At 37.9% G+C, this 13,821-nt stretch overlaps 1 protein-coding gene across 4 annotated transcripts in view; it reads left to right on the top strand.

Moving 5' to 3' along the window:
- Nucleotides 1–13,821, top strand: part of CPPED1 (calcineurin like phosphoesterase domain containing 1) — a 73,655-nt gene that overhangs the window by 35,507 nt on the left and 24,327 nt on the right. The window contains exon 4 of one of the 4 annotated variants that reach the window (XM_085237666.1): nucleotides 5,395–6,722. The exons of the other annotated variants lie outside the window; for them this stretch is intronic. Within the exon in view, the coding sequence (XP_085093792.1) occupies nucleotides 5,395–5,702 (308 nt within the window). The 3' untranslated portion in view covers nucleotides 5,703–6,722. Of the gene's footprint in view, nucleotides 1–5,394; nucleotides 6,723–13,821 lie in introns of those variants that run through there. 4 annotated transcript variants of the gene reach the window in all.

Raw genomic sequence — 13,821 nt, 5'->3', positions numbered from 1 at the left:
TGCAAAAATAATGGTAACTCTCAGTCAGCAAACAATTGGCTTTAAAGAAGGTGATTCTGAAGTTTGAACTGCTTATTAAAAAAAAAGAGCAAGTTCTCATCCATTTCTGTTGGCAAAGGAAAAAAAAAATACATCAGGTAACCACAATTCATCCCAGTTTCTTGAAGGCAGCTAACAGACTGAGATGACCTCTGATGACTCATTAAATGTGGAAAACTGATATTATAACACCAGAGCAATCTGTGAAAGTAACCAAATGCTACATAATGAAGTACAATCCAAAGTGGAGACCTATGAACAGGACTGATCTTTGAGATCAGTCTTTGTTTGACAGTTTAAGTGTACGCAACAAACTGAAGAAAATGCTTCTTCTGAATCTTTCTTGAAAGAAAGTAAATGCTTGATGTCTCATAAAAAGAAAAAATGACATTTTATGTTGGGAATGGGCAGTGATAGAAGTGAAGCCTCTTCTACGATCTCAATTTGCAGACTGAATGTTCCATGCTCACCCTGCTTCTTTGCTTCAGTGAATGCTCTCTTACCTCTGCACTGCATCTTGTTTTCTAGTGTGTTTTTAGTAGCAATTTTAATTCTGCTGTGAGCAAATAATTAGAAATGAACCTATCATAAGCAAATGCACAGCGCATTGAAAACCAAGCATTTCACTATTTAAGAATGCACAGTTCCTCTGTCTACATATATCACTGTACAAACCTTTGAAGGCCAACATGTCATTGTTTCAGTTAATGCTAATGCTGTGAATAAGCTGCTTTCTGTAACGCCCTCATTAATCCTACTTTGCAACTGCCATTTGAACAGTGATATCATTGAAAGCAATAGGAAACATTTACATAAACTTTACTTATCAGAAAGCTTGCCTGCCAAACAAACCCTAGCATCATCTGTTTATGATACACATTCTTGTCCTGTAGAAATATCAGTTTGCATTAGAAAACTGTAAAAAGGGAGTTTCCCATTCAATAATATTTTACAGTTTGTAAGAACTTCCTTCTCTTCCAGTTCTAACCTGCCTACCATCATTGGTAGATAGCAGAATGCACAGCCAGGAAACTAGGAGGTGAGTGATTTAGGCTTCCAGTGGTCTAGATTGCGATGAACCACTGCTGAATTAACACCCTGCAGAAGATCAAATTCTTTAGCAAAAGATGAGACATCTATTAAAAAGTAAGCTGGTATAAGAAAACAAACAGAAAGATGTGAATCTGTTGCTGCAGCTCTCTTTACTCAAAGCAAAGACATAGCTGCTTCCACATCCACTATGCTTAAGTTTGTTCCAATGGTATCCTGAAAGGACAGCCAGCAGAGTTATAACAAGCAGGTCTTGAACAAGGAAAGACCTGCAGATTAATTTTGGAAAAGCTTTTTAGATTATGTTTCAGCAATAAAAATTATTTCCCTTTATTAGAAAGCAATGTCTTGGTAGTAGTTTGCACCCCTTCCAATTCTGTTCTCTCCAGCCTCAAGAAATATAAGTGTTCATTACTCAGCCAGCTGAAGATTAGGAAATTCAAAGCTGATAAATACAATCACAGAGCTCTTAGACACATTTTCATTGGAGGATGCTCCATTAAAAAAAAAGGGAAAAATAAACTTTCAATAAAACGAAGCATTAGACCAGAGTAGTAAATTCCTGTCTACTTGAAGTTCAGCTCTAGTGCTGTAGATTCAGAAAGAAAAATTGCAGAAAAAGTGCAGAACAAAGGCAGAGACAAACCAAAAAATTTTCTAGGAACAAGAAAAACATACACAGCACTTCTTTTAAAAGGAAAGCAAAAAAAAAAAACAGCTTTTTTTTCAGTTTTTTTTTTTTTTTAATTCACAGCATTACTTATTTTTAATTGACATTTTCATTCATTTCTCTAGAATTAATTTCTTCCATTAGCCATTTGTCAAATGCAGATAGTTTAGTACATTTCTACTAATCATCAGTTTTTTCTTCACCAGGAGACCCATTAAAGCCTCACCCTAGTTAAAATGATAGTGTTGTTATTTCACTTTTGGGTACCCAGCAATTGAAACATCCCTCTTCCAAATGTATGCCTATCTTTCTCAAACATTGTTTAGAAAGGCATAGTCTTGTTAAATGAATAGGCAATGGAATTATCTGTGCATATGCAAATCTTTCTCTCCCAGTTCCATATAAGAAAAAGCATAGGTATATAGAAAGCTATCTCATACTGGTCAGAGAAACAAAATCACCAGTCCTAAATATGGCAACTTTCCTGTCCAGGAAATAATGGGACCAACAGCAAACCTGCTAGGAAACCAATGACTTGTGTTCAGATACACATCAAACAAAGCTAATATTACCATAGACAAATATGGCTCATCCAGCACACTACAAGCACTGAAGCCAAGAGGGCACTAACAGGACACAGGGCATAAGGACAACTCTTCTATCTTTTTTTCTTTTTTTTTAAACCAAGCTGGAAAAAGCAGTCAGCACCCCCAGCAGGTCGCACTGCTGGATTCCACCACAGTAGGAGCAGAAGAGAAGCCGATACAAACATTGCACATGCGGTCCATAAAGTGCCTGACTCCACATTCTGTACTACTGTCTCCCTTCAGGCAATCCCACACCTTGTGGGCTTATCTCACAATTATGTTTAAATCCAAGATAGGATGAGTGAGACTCTATGCAGTAAGGCTAGATAAAAGTCAACAGCCTGGGACCTAAGCTGTCACCTTGTGGCCTCCCCTTCCATGCAGCTGGAAGGCTAGCAATGAACACAAGGGTGCAGCAAGGAGATGAAACAGAACAGGAAAGACTCCCTTACATGCTACTGGCTGCCCACTTGGCTGGAAGCTGGCAGCAGTCCCACCCTGCTGCTCCTAAGGGACGCTAGCTACTCCAAAGGCTATCTGGTTAGTTCTCTGCTGGCGAGTGGCTGCTCTTCAGCATCTGTCAAATGTGAATAGTCACAGCAATGCAACATTGACTAATTTTCACTGTTAACAACTATATAAAGGCTGGTTAATATAGCCTGAAGGTGAGCTCCCCCACTGCCATAATATGCACAGTGTACAAACCAGGGCAGACTTCCTTCTCCCAGCTCCATAGATCCCCTCGGGCCCTTTTCAGTATGCACAAACTTCAGTAATAAAACAGGGTGATCTAAGGCGTGCCTACTTAAACTCACAAGATAGCAGTTATGACTTCTTACGAAACTTTAATCGTCAGAGCAATATGAGGTTCACCTGGAGAAGAATAAAGTAGCCCATGAGCTTTGAAGACTGCAGTTCTCCCTACTATGACTTGTTTGTTATTGTTTTTAAGGAATATGGTGACTATAAAATGTAATTCCAATTTATTTTATTTTACTGCACTAAAAGTGAAGTGGTTCATTACCAAAAATAAGTCTCCAACAACAGGGATTGCTGTACTTATTCAGCACATTTCAGGATATTTTGTTCAGACTGCAGATCTTTACATTCTCCTTAAAAAATTTTACAACACAACATCATAAAGAACAGTGGAAGGAGCAGAGCTATGAAATGAAAGCATGAAATGAAAGCTTCTTCATGAAAAGTATGTTCTTTAAGAGTGCACTGTTTCAACACAGTAATAATTAGTTTCAATTACTGTAATGCTATAATGTGATGGAAAGTACAGCAGTAGTAGCAGGGTGGCACAATCCTAGGCTGCAGCAAATGAGAACAAGCCCAAAGGCTACAGCCATGGATGCAGAAACAAAGGAAGAAAAACTGCTTACCTTTGGAGAACCTCAGGTACACTGAGATCTCCAATGAGATCCCCTCACCTCCACTGCCAGCCTGTAAGCGAGGGCTGGGAAGGGGGGGATCCTGGTTCCACCCTTCCTCACTCAGTGCATTGCACTGCATGCACCTGAGCTTCCTGAGCTGGCCCTGCCTTCCCACCAGGTGCTCCATCACTGCTTCAGGCCACGACTCAGCATTTCTGCTATACTTACTTTTTGAAGAAAGCAAGTAAAAAGAGAACAAGAGAAAAAGAGGGAGAATGCTATTTGTTACTGTGACCCAACTTGAAAGCTGAAACAGACCAGTTGAGAAAACAGTGTTCCTTTTCACTGCATAGCAATTTAACACAGACGTTAAATGCACTGACAAAATTCAATTCATTTACAAACATAAATGCCACTGACCTGTCAAATTAATATTTTTTTTCCTATTCTTTTCATTTGGTACACTGTTGCAATAGGTTAACTGAGGTGTGTTTTTTTTCCTAATGTGAGTTTTTGAGCCTTGTTTTTAAAAGAATTTTGTTTGCTGTGGACAAATGTAGGAGGTAGTGGTTTCCAATGTGTCTCATTCAAAATTAATTCTAAATTCTACAGCTTAAACTTTTTATATAAATTAGTTTGCTTTAGAAAAACTCTTCAAGAAAATCAATGATTTGAAAAAATAGAGACTTGTATACATATCAAAGGGAAGAATCTAAATATATCCAAAAAATGATGGAACTATGACAAAACTACTCTTACAACAATGTTTATCCTAAAGGACTTTCACAGAACTATTTGTTTCACTACTGTTCATATCTGTACATTAGGTGGTATAAAAGTTTCCAGCTCACACTGATTATTTCTAAGCTCTCTAATATCAGTGCCGACATCTAATTGCTCCCCTTATCCTCCTAAGAAATAATGCAATCCTAATTTATTTCTCATTAAAGATGCATTGTACCACTAACCAGCTAAAGGTATTTTACTTGAAGCTCCTGGAATTTATTTTTAAGTCTTCAACATTTTAATTGCTTTGCTTTGCCCTTGGGTTCCTAGAAATTAAATATAAACACACAACTTCCTCTGCAACTAGAATATAGAATATGAAATTTCTGTACTCTTGAACAACATTATAGTAGCACAAATTTATGTGCTTACATTTATTGCTACTGTTTCTGGTCTTTTCCTTCTTCTCCTTTCCTCACTTCCCCCCTCCCCCTCCCTTTTTTAATTAAACATCTAAGAAAATAATTCTTCCCTTAATTGTCCTCAAAAAGTAGTTACACCTGCTATGGTTTGAGATATTTAACTACTCCCTGGCTTTTGAGTATGCCTCCATTTCTCTCTGTCCTATTATTCATACTCTGGGAAAAAAATCTGGATGCACTAGCCCTAAGTCAACAGGTATGTCCTGTTAAAACAATCTGGATAATGAAGATCTCAGGACCTCAGGGAAACAGGCACCTGCTCTAATCATAAAATAATAAAGAAAAAACCTCTAAGATCATCCAGTCCAACCATCAACACATCACCACCATGCCCACTAAACCATTTCCCTCAGTGCCACATCTTCCCTTTCCTCGAACACCTCCACAGACAATGTCTCCACCAGCCTGTTCCAATAACACATCACTCTTTCTGAGAATAAATTCTTCCTAATATCCAACAGGAACTTTCCCTGGCACAACCTCTCATCCATGTGCTAGTTATATGGGAGAAGAGGCTGACCTCCACGTTGCTACAATCTCCTTTCAAGGAGCTGCAGAGAGCGATAAGGCCTCCCCTGAACCTCCCCAACTCCAGACTGAACAATCCCAGCTCTTTCTGCTGCTCCTCATAAGACTTGTGTCCCGGCCTGACCTTTCACAGCTTTGTTGCCTTTCTTTGGGCACACTCCAGGATCTCAACAACTTTCGTACTGTGAAGGGCCCAGACCAGAATACAGCACAGAACAGGTGTTGTGTACATCAGAGCTGAGTACAGGAAGACGAACACCTCCCTGCTCCTCCTGGCTGCACTGTTTCTGATACAGGCCAGGATGCCCTTGGTCTGCATGGCCAACTGAGCATACTGCTGGCTCATGTTCAGCCAGCTGTTGACTAGAGCTCCCAGATCCTTCTCCAGCACGCAGTTTTCCAGCCACTCAATTTCAACCCTGAACTACTGCACTTGGTTTTCAGGAACTTCATACCATTGGCCTCAGCCCACCAAGCCAGCTTACCCAGATTCCGCTGTAAAGCCTTCCGACCCTCATGCAGATCAACACTTCCTTCCAGTTTGGTGTTATCTGCAAATCTACTGATGGTGCACTCTATCCCCTCATCCAGATCATCAGTGAAGATGTTGGTAACATACATAATAAGTAGATGTGGTCTAAATTAATTGCAAAGAAGAATAAGAAATTATGTAAGGTCCTTTCCATTCACGTATTCATTAGGATAAAATTTTGCTGTTATTTTGTTTTGCAAGCATAGGAAGGATACTGTTACAGAATTTGATTATGCAATCCCTGTGATGATATTCAAAGACATGCTATTCCTAAACAAACTTGCTGCTATTCAAAGATTCAGTTGTAAGGAGTGCTGGCAATGCAAACTCCAGGATGTGTGATCCAGGGACATTATGTCAGTGTTTCCTACAATGTTAGAAGGTGAAAGCCACTTCACTTTAAGCCGCCAACTGCAGTTCAGGTCTTAAAAATCTCACTTTTACACTAAGATCTGCTGAATAGCAATCCTAGTTTAATTAAATGTGGTATAGATTCAGTCCTCCTGGGGACTTAAACATTGCGAAGATATTGTTTCATAACTAGGACATTGCCTGACAGAGCCTTAGCAGAAAAAAATGGAAAGAAGTTTCTGTATTAGAAAAGTGAAAAATGTGCTCGTCAAAATTATTGTATGCATTTAGGGAAAATAGTTGCAATTAAACTGATTATAATTTAAGAGGAATTAAATGACTAACAATAAAGATTGCATCTTAATTTTTCTGCATTCACCAGGCATCGTTCTCTGGCCTTGTACGTGAACCACCTGATACTCTACAAGGCCACAGGAAAGAGTTTATCTAAACAAAGTCATCTGTTTTCTTTAAAAATGCATGAATGTTTGCCAGGTGGGGAAGCTGCAGTTTGAAGTCTCTCCTTTAGCAAAAATTGTCAAGGTAAAAGAGGATTATATACCTGAAATACACATCTTTTAAATATAATAAAAAAACTAGGAAGTGCATACTGCATCCATCAGTATCTCTTAATTCCCTTCTAGGGAAACTCAGCTGAGTTTCTTCAATGTTTATGCTCATCCTCGACTCATTTCTTTAAGGCTATCAGAAAAATATATTGTGTTCAGTGTTCCAATTGAAGGAACTTAAAAGAGCCTTCAGTCGTGCACAGGAACTCTTACAGGAAGGCATACACTGAAGCACTACAGAGGGAACTTCTTGAGTTTCCAGCAGGTTCTCAGTTTGAGTTCTCAGACATAAATGGCATCACCTTAGATTCAATACCAATATTTTAAATTAGTGTCTCTGTCCAGAAACAGGGTGGGGAACTGTTCCACCAGATCCCCATATTTGGAGGCTTAATAATAGAGAAAGAAGAAAGAATAGATCGATAGACTTTTTTTTTCCTCACAGACTAAACCTTCCCTGAAAACAGGTACCATGACAGTAACATCTGACTGAGAATCCAAGTACATTGCACCTTTTTAATCACCTCAGCCCTGAGAAGCTAATATTTCAGTGATGAGTACTTAACAAGACATGACTAATGCAATTTAATGCACTTAGAAGTCTTGATAAAAATAACCATTTATCAAAGAAAGCTTTTTAGTAAAAAAAAATATATGAGTTTGAGTATTCTTTCAGCCTTTGCAAAGTTAAATCGTTTCACTCAAATTAAGACTTTAAAAGCCTTCAGAAACATTATTCAAAAACATTTTGATGTGCTGAATTGTTAGCCACTTTTTAAGTTACATCAAAGAAGGAGGAAATTAAAATTTTAGTAATACTTCAAAATATCCTATTTTGATTACTTGACCTGATATCAAACTGTATGGAAGAGCTGTACTCAGAAATGTGAGTCTGTCATCATCTCTGCTCCTGGACATTAAATTTCCTTAAGCACAGCATAAAAGAAGCAAAGGGACTGGGAAAATTTAACATCTAAAATTTAGTATCAAGCAAAATATTTGGAAGTGGTTTAATTTCCTTACCTTAGTTGTAAATTGACCATTATTATTCTGAACTAAGGTTTATCAAATGTTATGTGAATGTTATAGAACACATTTCACAATATATGTCAAACAAATTGTTGGATAAGTTCTTTGTAATGTCTTACATATGGGGTAACACTGATTCACTTTAGAATGAGGACAATACAATCTTCAAACAGATTTTGGATTTTGAGATATCAACTAATTCATTCAAGCATTTTCACCTAGAACTCATCAGAAAAGCAACTGCTCCCTTTACCCTAGTTAATGTCAAGTCTCATATCTAATGGACACTACCATTAGCCAAAATCCAGGATACTTGTTTGGCTAATTAGATTTATTAAGAGCAGTAGCCATTCAAAGAACAGAATGTTCCAGTTCTAAGCAAAAGCTAGCAATTCCAGGACTTTAAAATTGCTTCCTTGGCCTTTGCAAACTTCTGAACTTTTCATCTATTTAGTGATGGGTGGAATAAGCAAAGGCCGCCACAGAATCAAGAGCAACAGTTGAACAGCAAGACTATCTTAAGCAAGTTACAGAACAGCGATAAAAATATAACTTTTAATTATGTTTTGTATTTGTACATATTAATTTACACACACACATACATATATAATCTGAACAAAGAAACCTTTTCCAGATACTGGAAAATATCAACTGAAATGCAAATTTAACACCACCATTCCCTTAGCTAATCGTGATTTTGCTCGTAATTGTGTCTGCATACTGCTTTTTGTCGTTTAATTTTTTCTTAAGGTTCCTGCACTTATTCTAAAGGAAATATAGCAACAGAAAACTAGTGAGCAGTTTCAATCCTTCAAAATCCTTCAAAATTATTCATAATCCAAAAAGTTCACCAAAAACACAACCTATACAAGCTTATGTGCAAAGGGAAACATTTTAAACTTGTATTTGACTGCAAAAGATCTTTGAATGTTGAACAATTCTGACAGTCTCTACTTAGCTGTGAATGATCCTATAACACGTCATATTCAGTAAATTCATTATTAAAACTTGCCTTCACCTTTATGTATAAATCACACTGTATATTAACAAAGAACCAGGAAGGTGCACTTCAGGTTGAGAGCTGCACCCATCATACACTTTTGACTTCATTCTGAACAGCATGTTTTTCACTTTATAGCAGAAGAAACTGCTTAAGAGAAACCTTGAGCAAAACAACAATATACTGCTTTGAGACATCAAACTCACTACAGATGTGTGTTCTTCCCTCTGCACAACCTACAGCTTGGTCAGTTTGGTTCATGGGTTTACAATATTTGTTCTGAAAGAAAAAGAGATCCCTACCCCTCAAGAGTGCTCCACAGCTGAAGTCAATGGGTAAATCATGATGATCATCTGTTAGAATTAACAGTTTAGTGTGAACTGCATCTCTGGTTTTCTGACCGGCCTGCCAACACACAGTGCTCTTTATCTTCCTATAAGCTGTGGAGATTTGTAAAATTGAGCATGTGGAGGAAAAAAGCATGAGGTAAATTCCTTCTTGTACTTCTGTTTTTAAAACCTATTCTAGGACACAGAGAGCCTCTAAATGGTTGCATCCAGCACAATGTAGCAGAGACATCTCTATCAGCTATCGTACTTTGCATGATCTTTACAGAAAGGCCCAGCTGAAAGTCTCCACACTGGTACTGATCTAACTTTTCAGTGAGCTTACACATTGTAAAAATTATTCTGGAGCTCTTTTCAACATGTTTGTCTCAAGAAAAGCAGATCTGATAATTCAGTTCCAGTATTTCAGTAAACACTTCTTTCCACTCTAGGTAATATAAAACAACTAAAGAATTTCATATGATTGAGTGAGTTGCAGAACAAAAGCATTTGTTCAAAATACTTAATCCACTGTCAAAATGAGGCATAGATTTTAAAAGCTACAGGAAACATTAGCAACTCTCTGTTGCTAAGTAAATCCTATCATATGGGAGAATTGCACAATTTGCCCCTATTTAAGAAGACCTATTTTTCACCACAATTGCGGATGTAAGAATTTGTAGCTTTAAGCATTTATTTTTGTGCCAATAACCAAAGTGCTTTTGGTCTCTCCACAATTCCATCCATCTGAAGGAAAGCTGAAGAGGGAAAATAAGATATATATGTTTCTAGGAAAGACAGCGGAGCAATTTCACCAGTCAAACTGCCAAAAATTTGGTGTCTTTCAGACTATCACTCAGACACATGAACATAGCACCCTCACTTTTAGTACTCTGCACTGACTATCTAGTGGATGATTTGGAGGACCAACGGAAAAAGAGGGTTTCGTATCTTAAGAAAAACCAACAGATTTGCCAAATATTCCACAACCATTTTTAAAGTTCCTCTGTGAAAAACATTTGTTGTTTTTTTCATTCTGTTCCAGTAAATAACTAACCAGGTTTTCAAGGTCAGTTGAGTGCCTGCTATCCCTACCGGTTGCTGTGATGCTCTCACCTTGAGGTGCTCCAGTGAAAACAGAACTCTCTGGGGAAAAGGCTGTGTGAATGATGTCACATGTATACAATGTATGTAGTCTGAAAAGCGAAGTTACTGAACTGCACATCCTAACGCAACTGCCAGATTCTGCCGCACTTAAAAGGGTGCTGCAGGCTCAGTGCCTACTGTAAATACCAGGTGAGTACCAGAGTAACTAACGCTTTTTGAGATGGTCAATAACTACAATAGCCACATAAAGCAAAGCAATAGGAATTAAAGTAACTAACTGAAAGTTACTTTGTCTGTGATTACAGTTTACTAAATCCTACAGCACAGTATCTTCAATTCTTTAAACATCAGTTATTTTTACATTGCAAGGAGAGGGAAACAAATGGATCCGCGTCAGAAAGATGGCACATTCAACAGCAAATGTTGGCACAAAGATTTAAATGTATCAAAAAATACTTGCACATTTCTGCTTTCAAATACCTATCTTCAGACATTTTAGTTTTTATTTGAACAGAGGATGACCTGCAGTATTACTAAATTGACTGACAATTATAGGGCAGGAACTCAGGAAAAAGTAATTTTGGCAACCATCCAGTAGGATGAACCTAATCAGTGGCCTTCAAATAGCTTTCGCTGTTGTATACAGAAGAACTCTTAGTACGTAGTGTTATGTGAGCTAAATGTGGAACAAAGAAGTCGTCTAAGGAGGCAGTTAATCTGGAACTTCAATTCTAATCTGATTTGAACACTATGATTACAACTAAATTAAAAATTTCTGGGAAATTTGACTCCTTTGGATTCTAGAAAAATGATGCTACCATATCATTTGAAGGTCCTCCTTAGATACTATCTCGCTGATTTGATCTACTATAATTTTAGAGTAACGACAGCTTTTCTTGGCTGCTTGGACAATAAAATCAAAGTGGATTACTTTCCTTGCTGTAACAATTATACGAAACAAAGATTAATAAAGTCAAATTAACTTGTTTCAAACATGCTGTAATAAATGGTACATTCTACATACATACGCTAGATCACCAGACTAATTATGCTTCCATAATCTCCCCCATTGCGTAATCTCTTTCCTGACAACTTTTTAAATGAATACTTTTTTAAAAAATAAAATCCAAATACATGTACTATTTTTACAGTGACTTCAAGATTTCATAATGCCATATGTTAAACTTTCTATCCAACGCATTAAATCCTGGTATCCTGTGGAGACTTAATCACATTAGAGGGCTAAGTATACATAATACTTATATTTATTTATGTGCTGGAGAAAAAAAAAGTATCCTTAGCTTACTGACATGATTTCATGCTCACACACCAACTAGACAACTGTCACATGGTGGCTAGTTATGCTGCTCTTCATATTACTATGAAGTAAAATACTAATACACATACACATCTCAACTTAAGTTAAAGGTTTGCCAGTTACTTTGGTTTGCAAAATTTCATTAGAAAAAATAAAAATCCTCAGAATTTCAGGCTCTAAGATGCAGATTCCTGTCCAAAATAAAACATAACAGATCTCTGATTCCTGAAACGGCTGAATTAACAAGCAAATGAAAGTCATCATAACCTAATACAATTAGAATCAATTATCATTGTATCAAAGAATGTGGCTGCTTTTCGGACCTCTGTGAACACAGTTCTGATATTTACCTACTAACATATCAGAAGTATTCTAGAGGCATCAGAACATTGCCTAGCACTAAATGCTAATGCACTTCTGCACGGCATTTCATACATCCAGACACACTTTGTTCATACATCAAACATCAAAACATAGAAAATTCTACTTTGAAAGGGACATCTGGAGGTCATCTGTCCAAATCCTGCTCAAAACACGTACTTAGGATGAAATATGCACATAACATCCTGTTCCCCTGACACCCAGCATAAAATATTCATGAAAAATAAAATCTTATTTTGGCACCCACTGATCATATTTCCACTGACTGTTCCACTTTGTCAGAGAAAATGCAATGACTCACCAAACTGGTAGCCATGTTATTTTGCAGCCTTTTGCTTACTGGTCTTTAAGCCTTGTTGGCAAACGGGAAAAAATATTACAAAAAATATCAGCAGTCCCAACATCTACAATGACCTGAAATTTTACTCTGATAATTTCGTTCCACTTGATAACAAAGTTTTAAGTCCCTTACAGCAAATGGAGACAAGGATATTTAGTAAGAATCTACTTCCCAGCACAGGAAGGACGTGGAGCTCTTGGAGCGGGTCCAGAGGAGGCACTGAGATGATCAGAGGGCTGGAGCAGCTCTCCTGTGAGGAAAGGTTGAGGGAACTGGGCTTGTTTAACTTGGAGAAGGGAAGGCTCCAGGGAGACCTGATTGTGGCCTTCCACGATTTGAAGGGAGCGTTTAAACAGGAGGGGGGATGGCTGTTTATGAGGGTGGACAGTGATAGGACAAGGGAGAATGGTTTTGAACTGAGACAGGGGAGGTTTAGGTTGGATATGAGGAGGAAGTTTTCCCCCAGAAGGTGGTGAGACACTGGAACAGGCTGCCCAAGGAGGCTGTGGATGCCACATCCCTGCAGGCATTCAAGGCCAGGCTGGATGTGGCTCTGGGCAGCCTGGGCTGCTGGTTGGCGACCTGCACACAGCAGGGGGTTGGAACTGGATGAGCACTGTGGGCCTTTGCAACCCAGGCCATTCTATGATTGTTAGCAAATTATTTTTATTTATATCTTTAAAATCTGCCATTTGTTCAAAGAGAACACCAGTCTGATCTACTGATCAAAGCTTTTGTATATCCAGTGTTCTCCTTTTTTAGAAGGCATGAATCCAAGCATTAAAAGGAGAGATATAATTGCTTCAAAATTTTCTCATCCTAGGAGATGTTTGCAGATAAACAAATTTTTTGGCTGCCAGATCTTTTTATGTTTTAAGACGAGGTTTTTGCACAGAGCCACTTATTGCTCACTACACTTGCAGTCACTATGACTAGAATCAGACTCCGTGAAGGGCATACCTTGAGTACTCCTTGTGAAATTCTGACTGGCTTTCTTTTTGAATGCACTTTTCTTACATGCACAGACAAAACATATATACGCAACAAAGAGAAATGAATGGTTTAGGGTGGTTTTGGTTTGGTTGGGTTTTTTTTGTTTGTTGGTTAATTTGTTGAGTTTTTTCCTTTCTTTGTAATGTTCTTTGGTTTGGTTTTGTTGTTGTTTGTTGTATTTGTTAGATTTTTGTTGGTTGTTTGCAAAATAACCCATTTTAAGGCTGAGGTTCTGAGACCTTGTTACTTGACACTCTTCCCCAGGTAATTTTCATTCCCAGAGGCACAAAACAAACATTTTTTGGAAAATGTTTGCATTCTTGTTAATACAAGTCTGCTGTAGGAAAGTGCAGTCTCTGCCAACTGCGGCTTCCCTTCTTTGTCAATAATGCTCAGCATGGTGCAGGTGGGAAG

This window comes from Meleagris gallopavo, chromosome 16, assembly GCF_905368555.1.
Source record: "Meleagris gallopavo chromosome 16, MGAL_WU_HG_1.1, whole genome shotgun sequence".
In the NCBI taxonomy this organism is placed as follows: domain Eukaryota; kingdom Metazoa; phylum Chordata; class Aves; order Galliformes; family Phasianidae; genus Meleagris; species Meleagris gallopavo.
The sequence above is the reverse complement of the archived record's forward strand: the minus strand, read 5'-3'. Positions and strand labels throughout refer to the sequence as shown.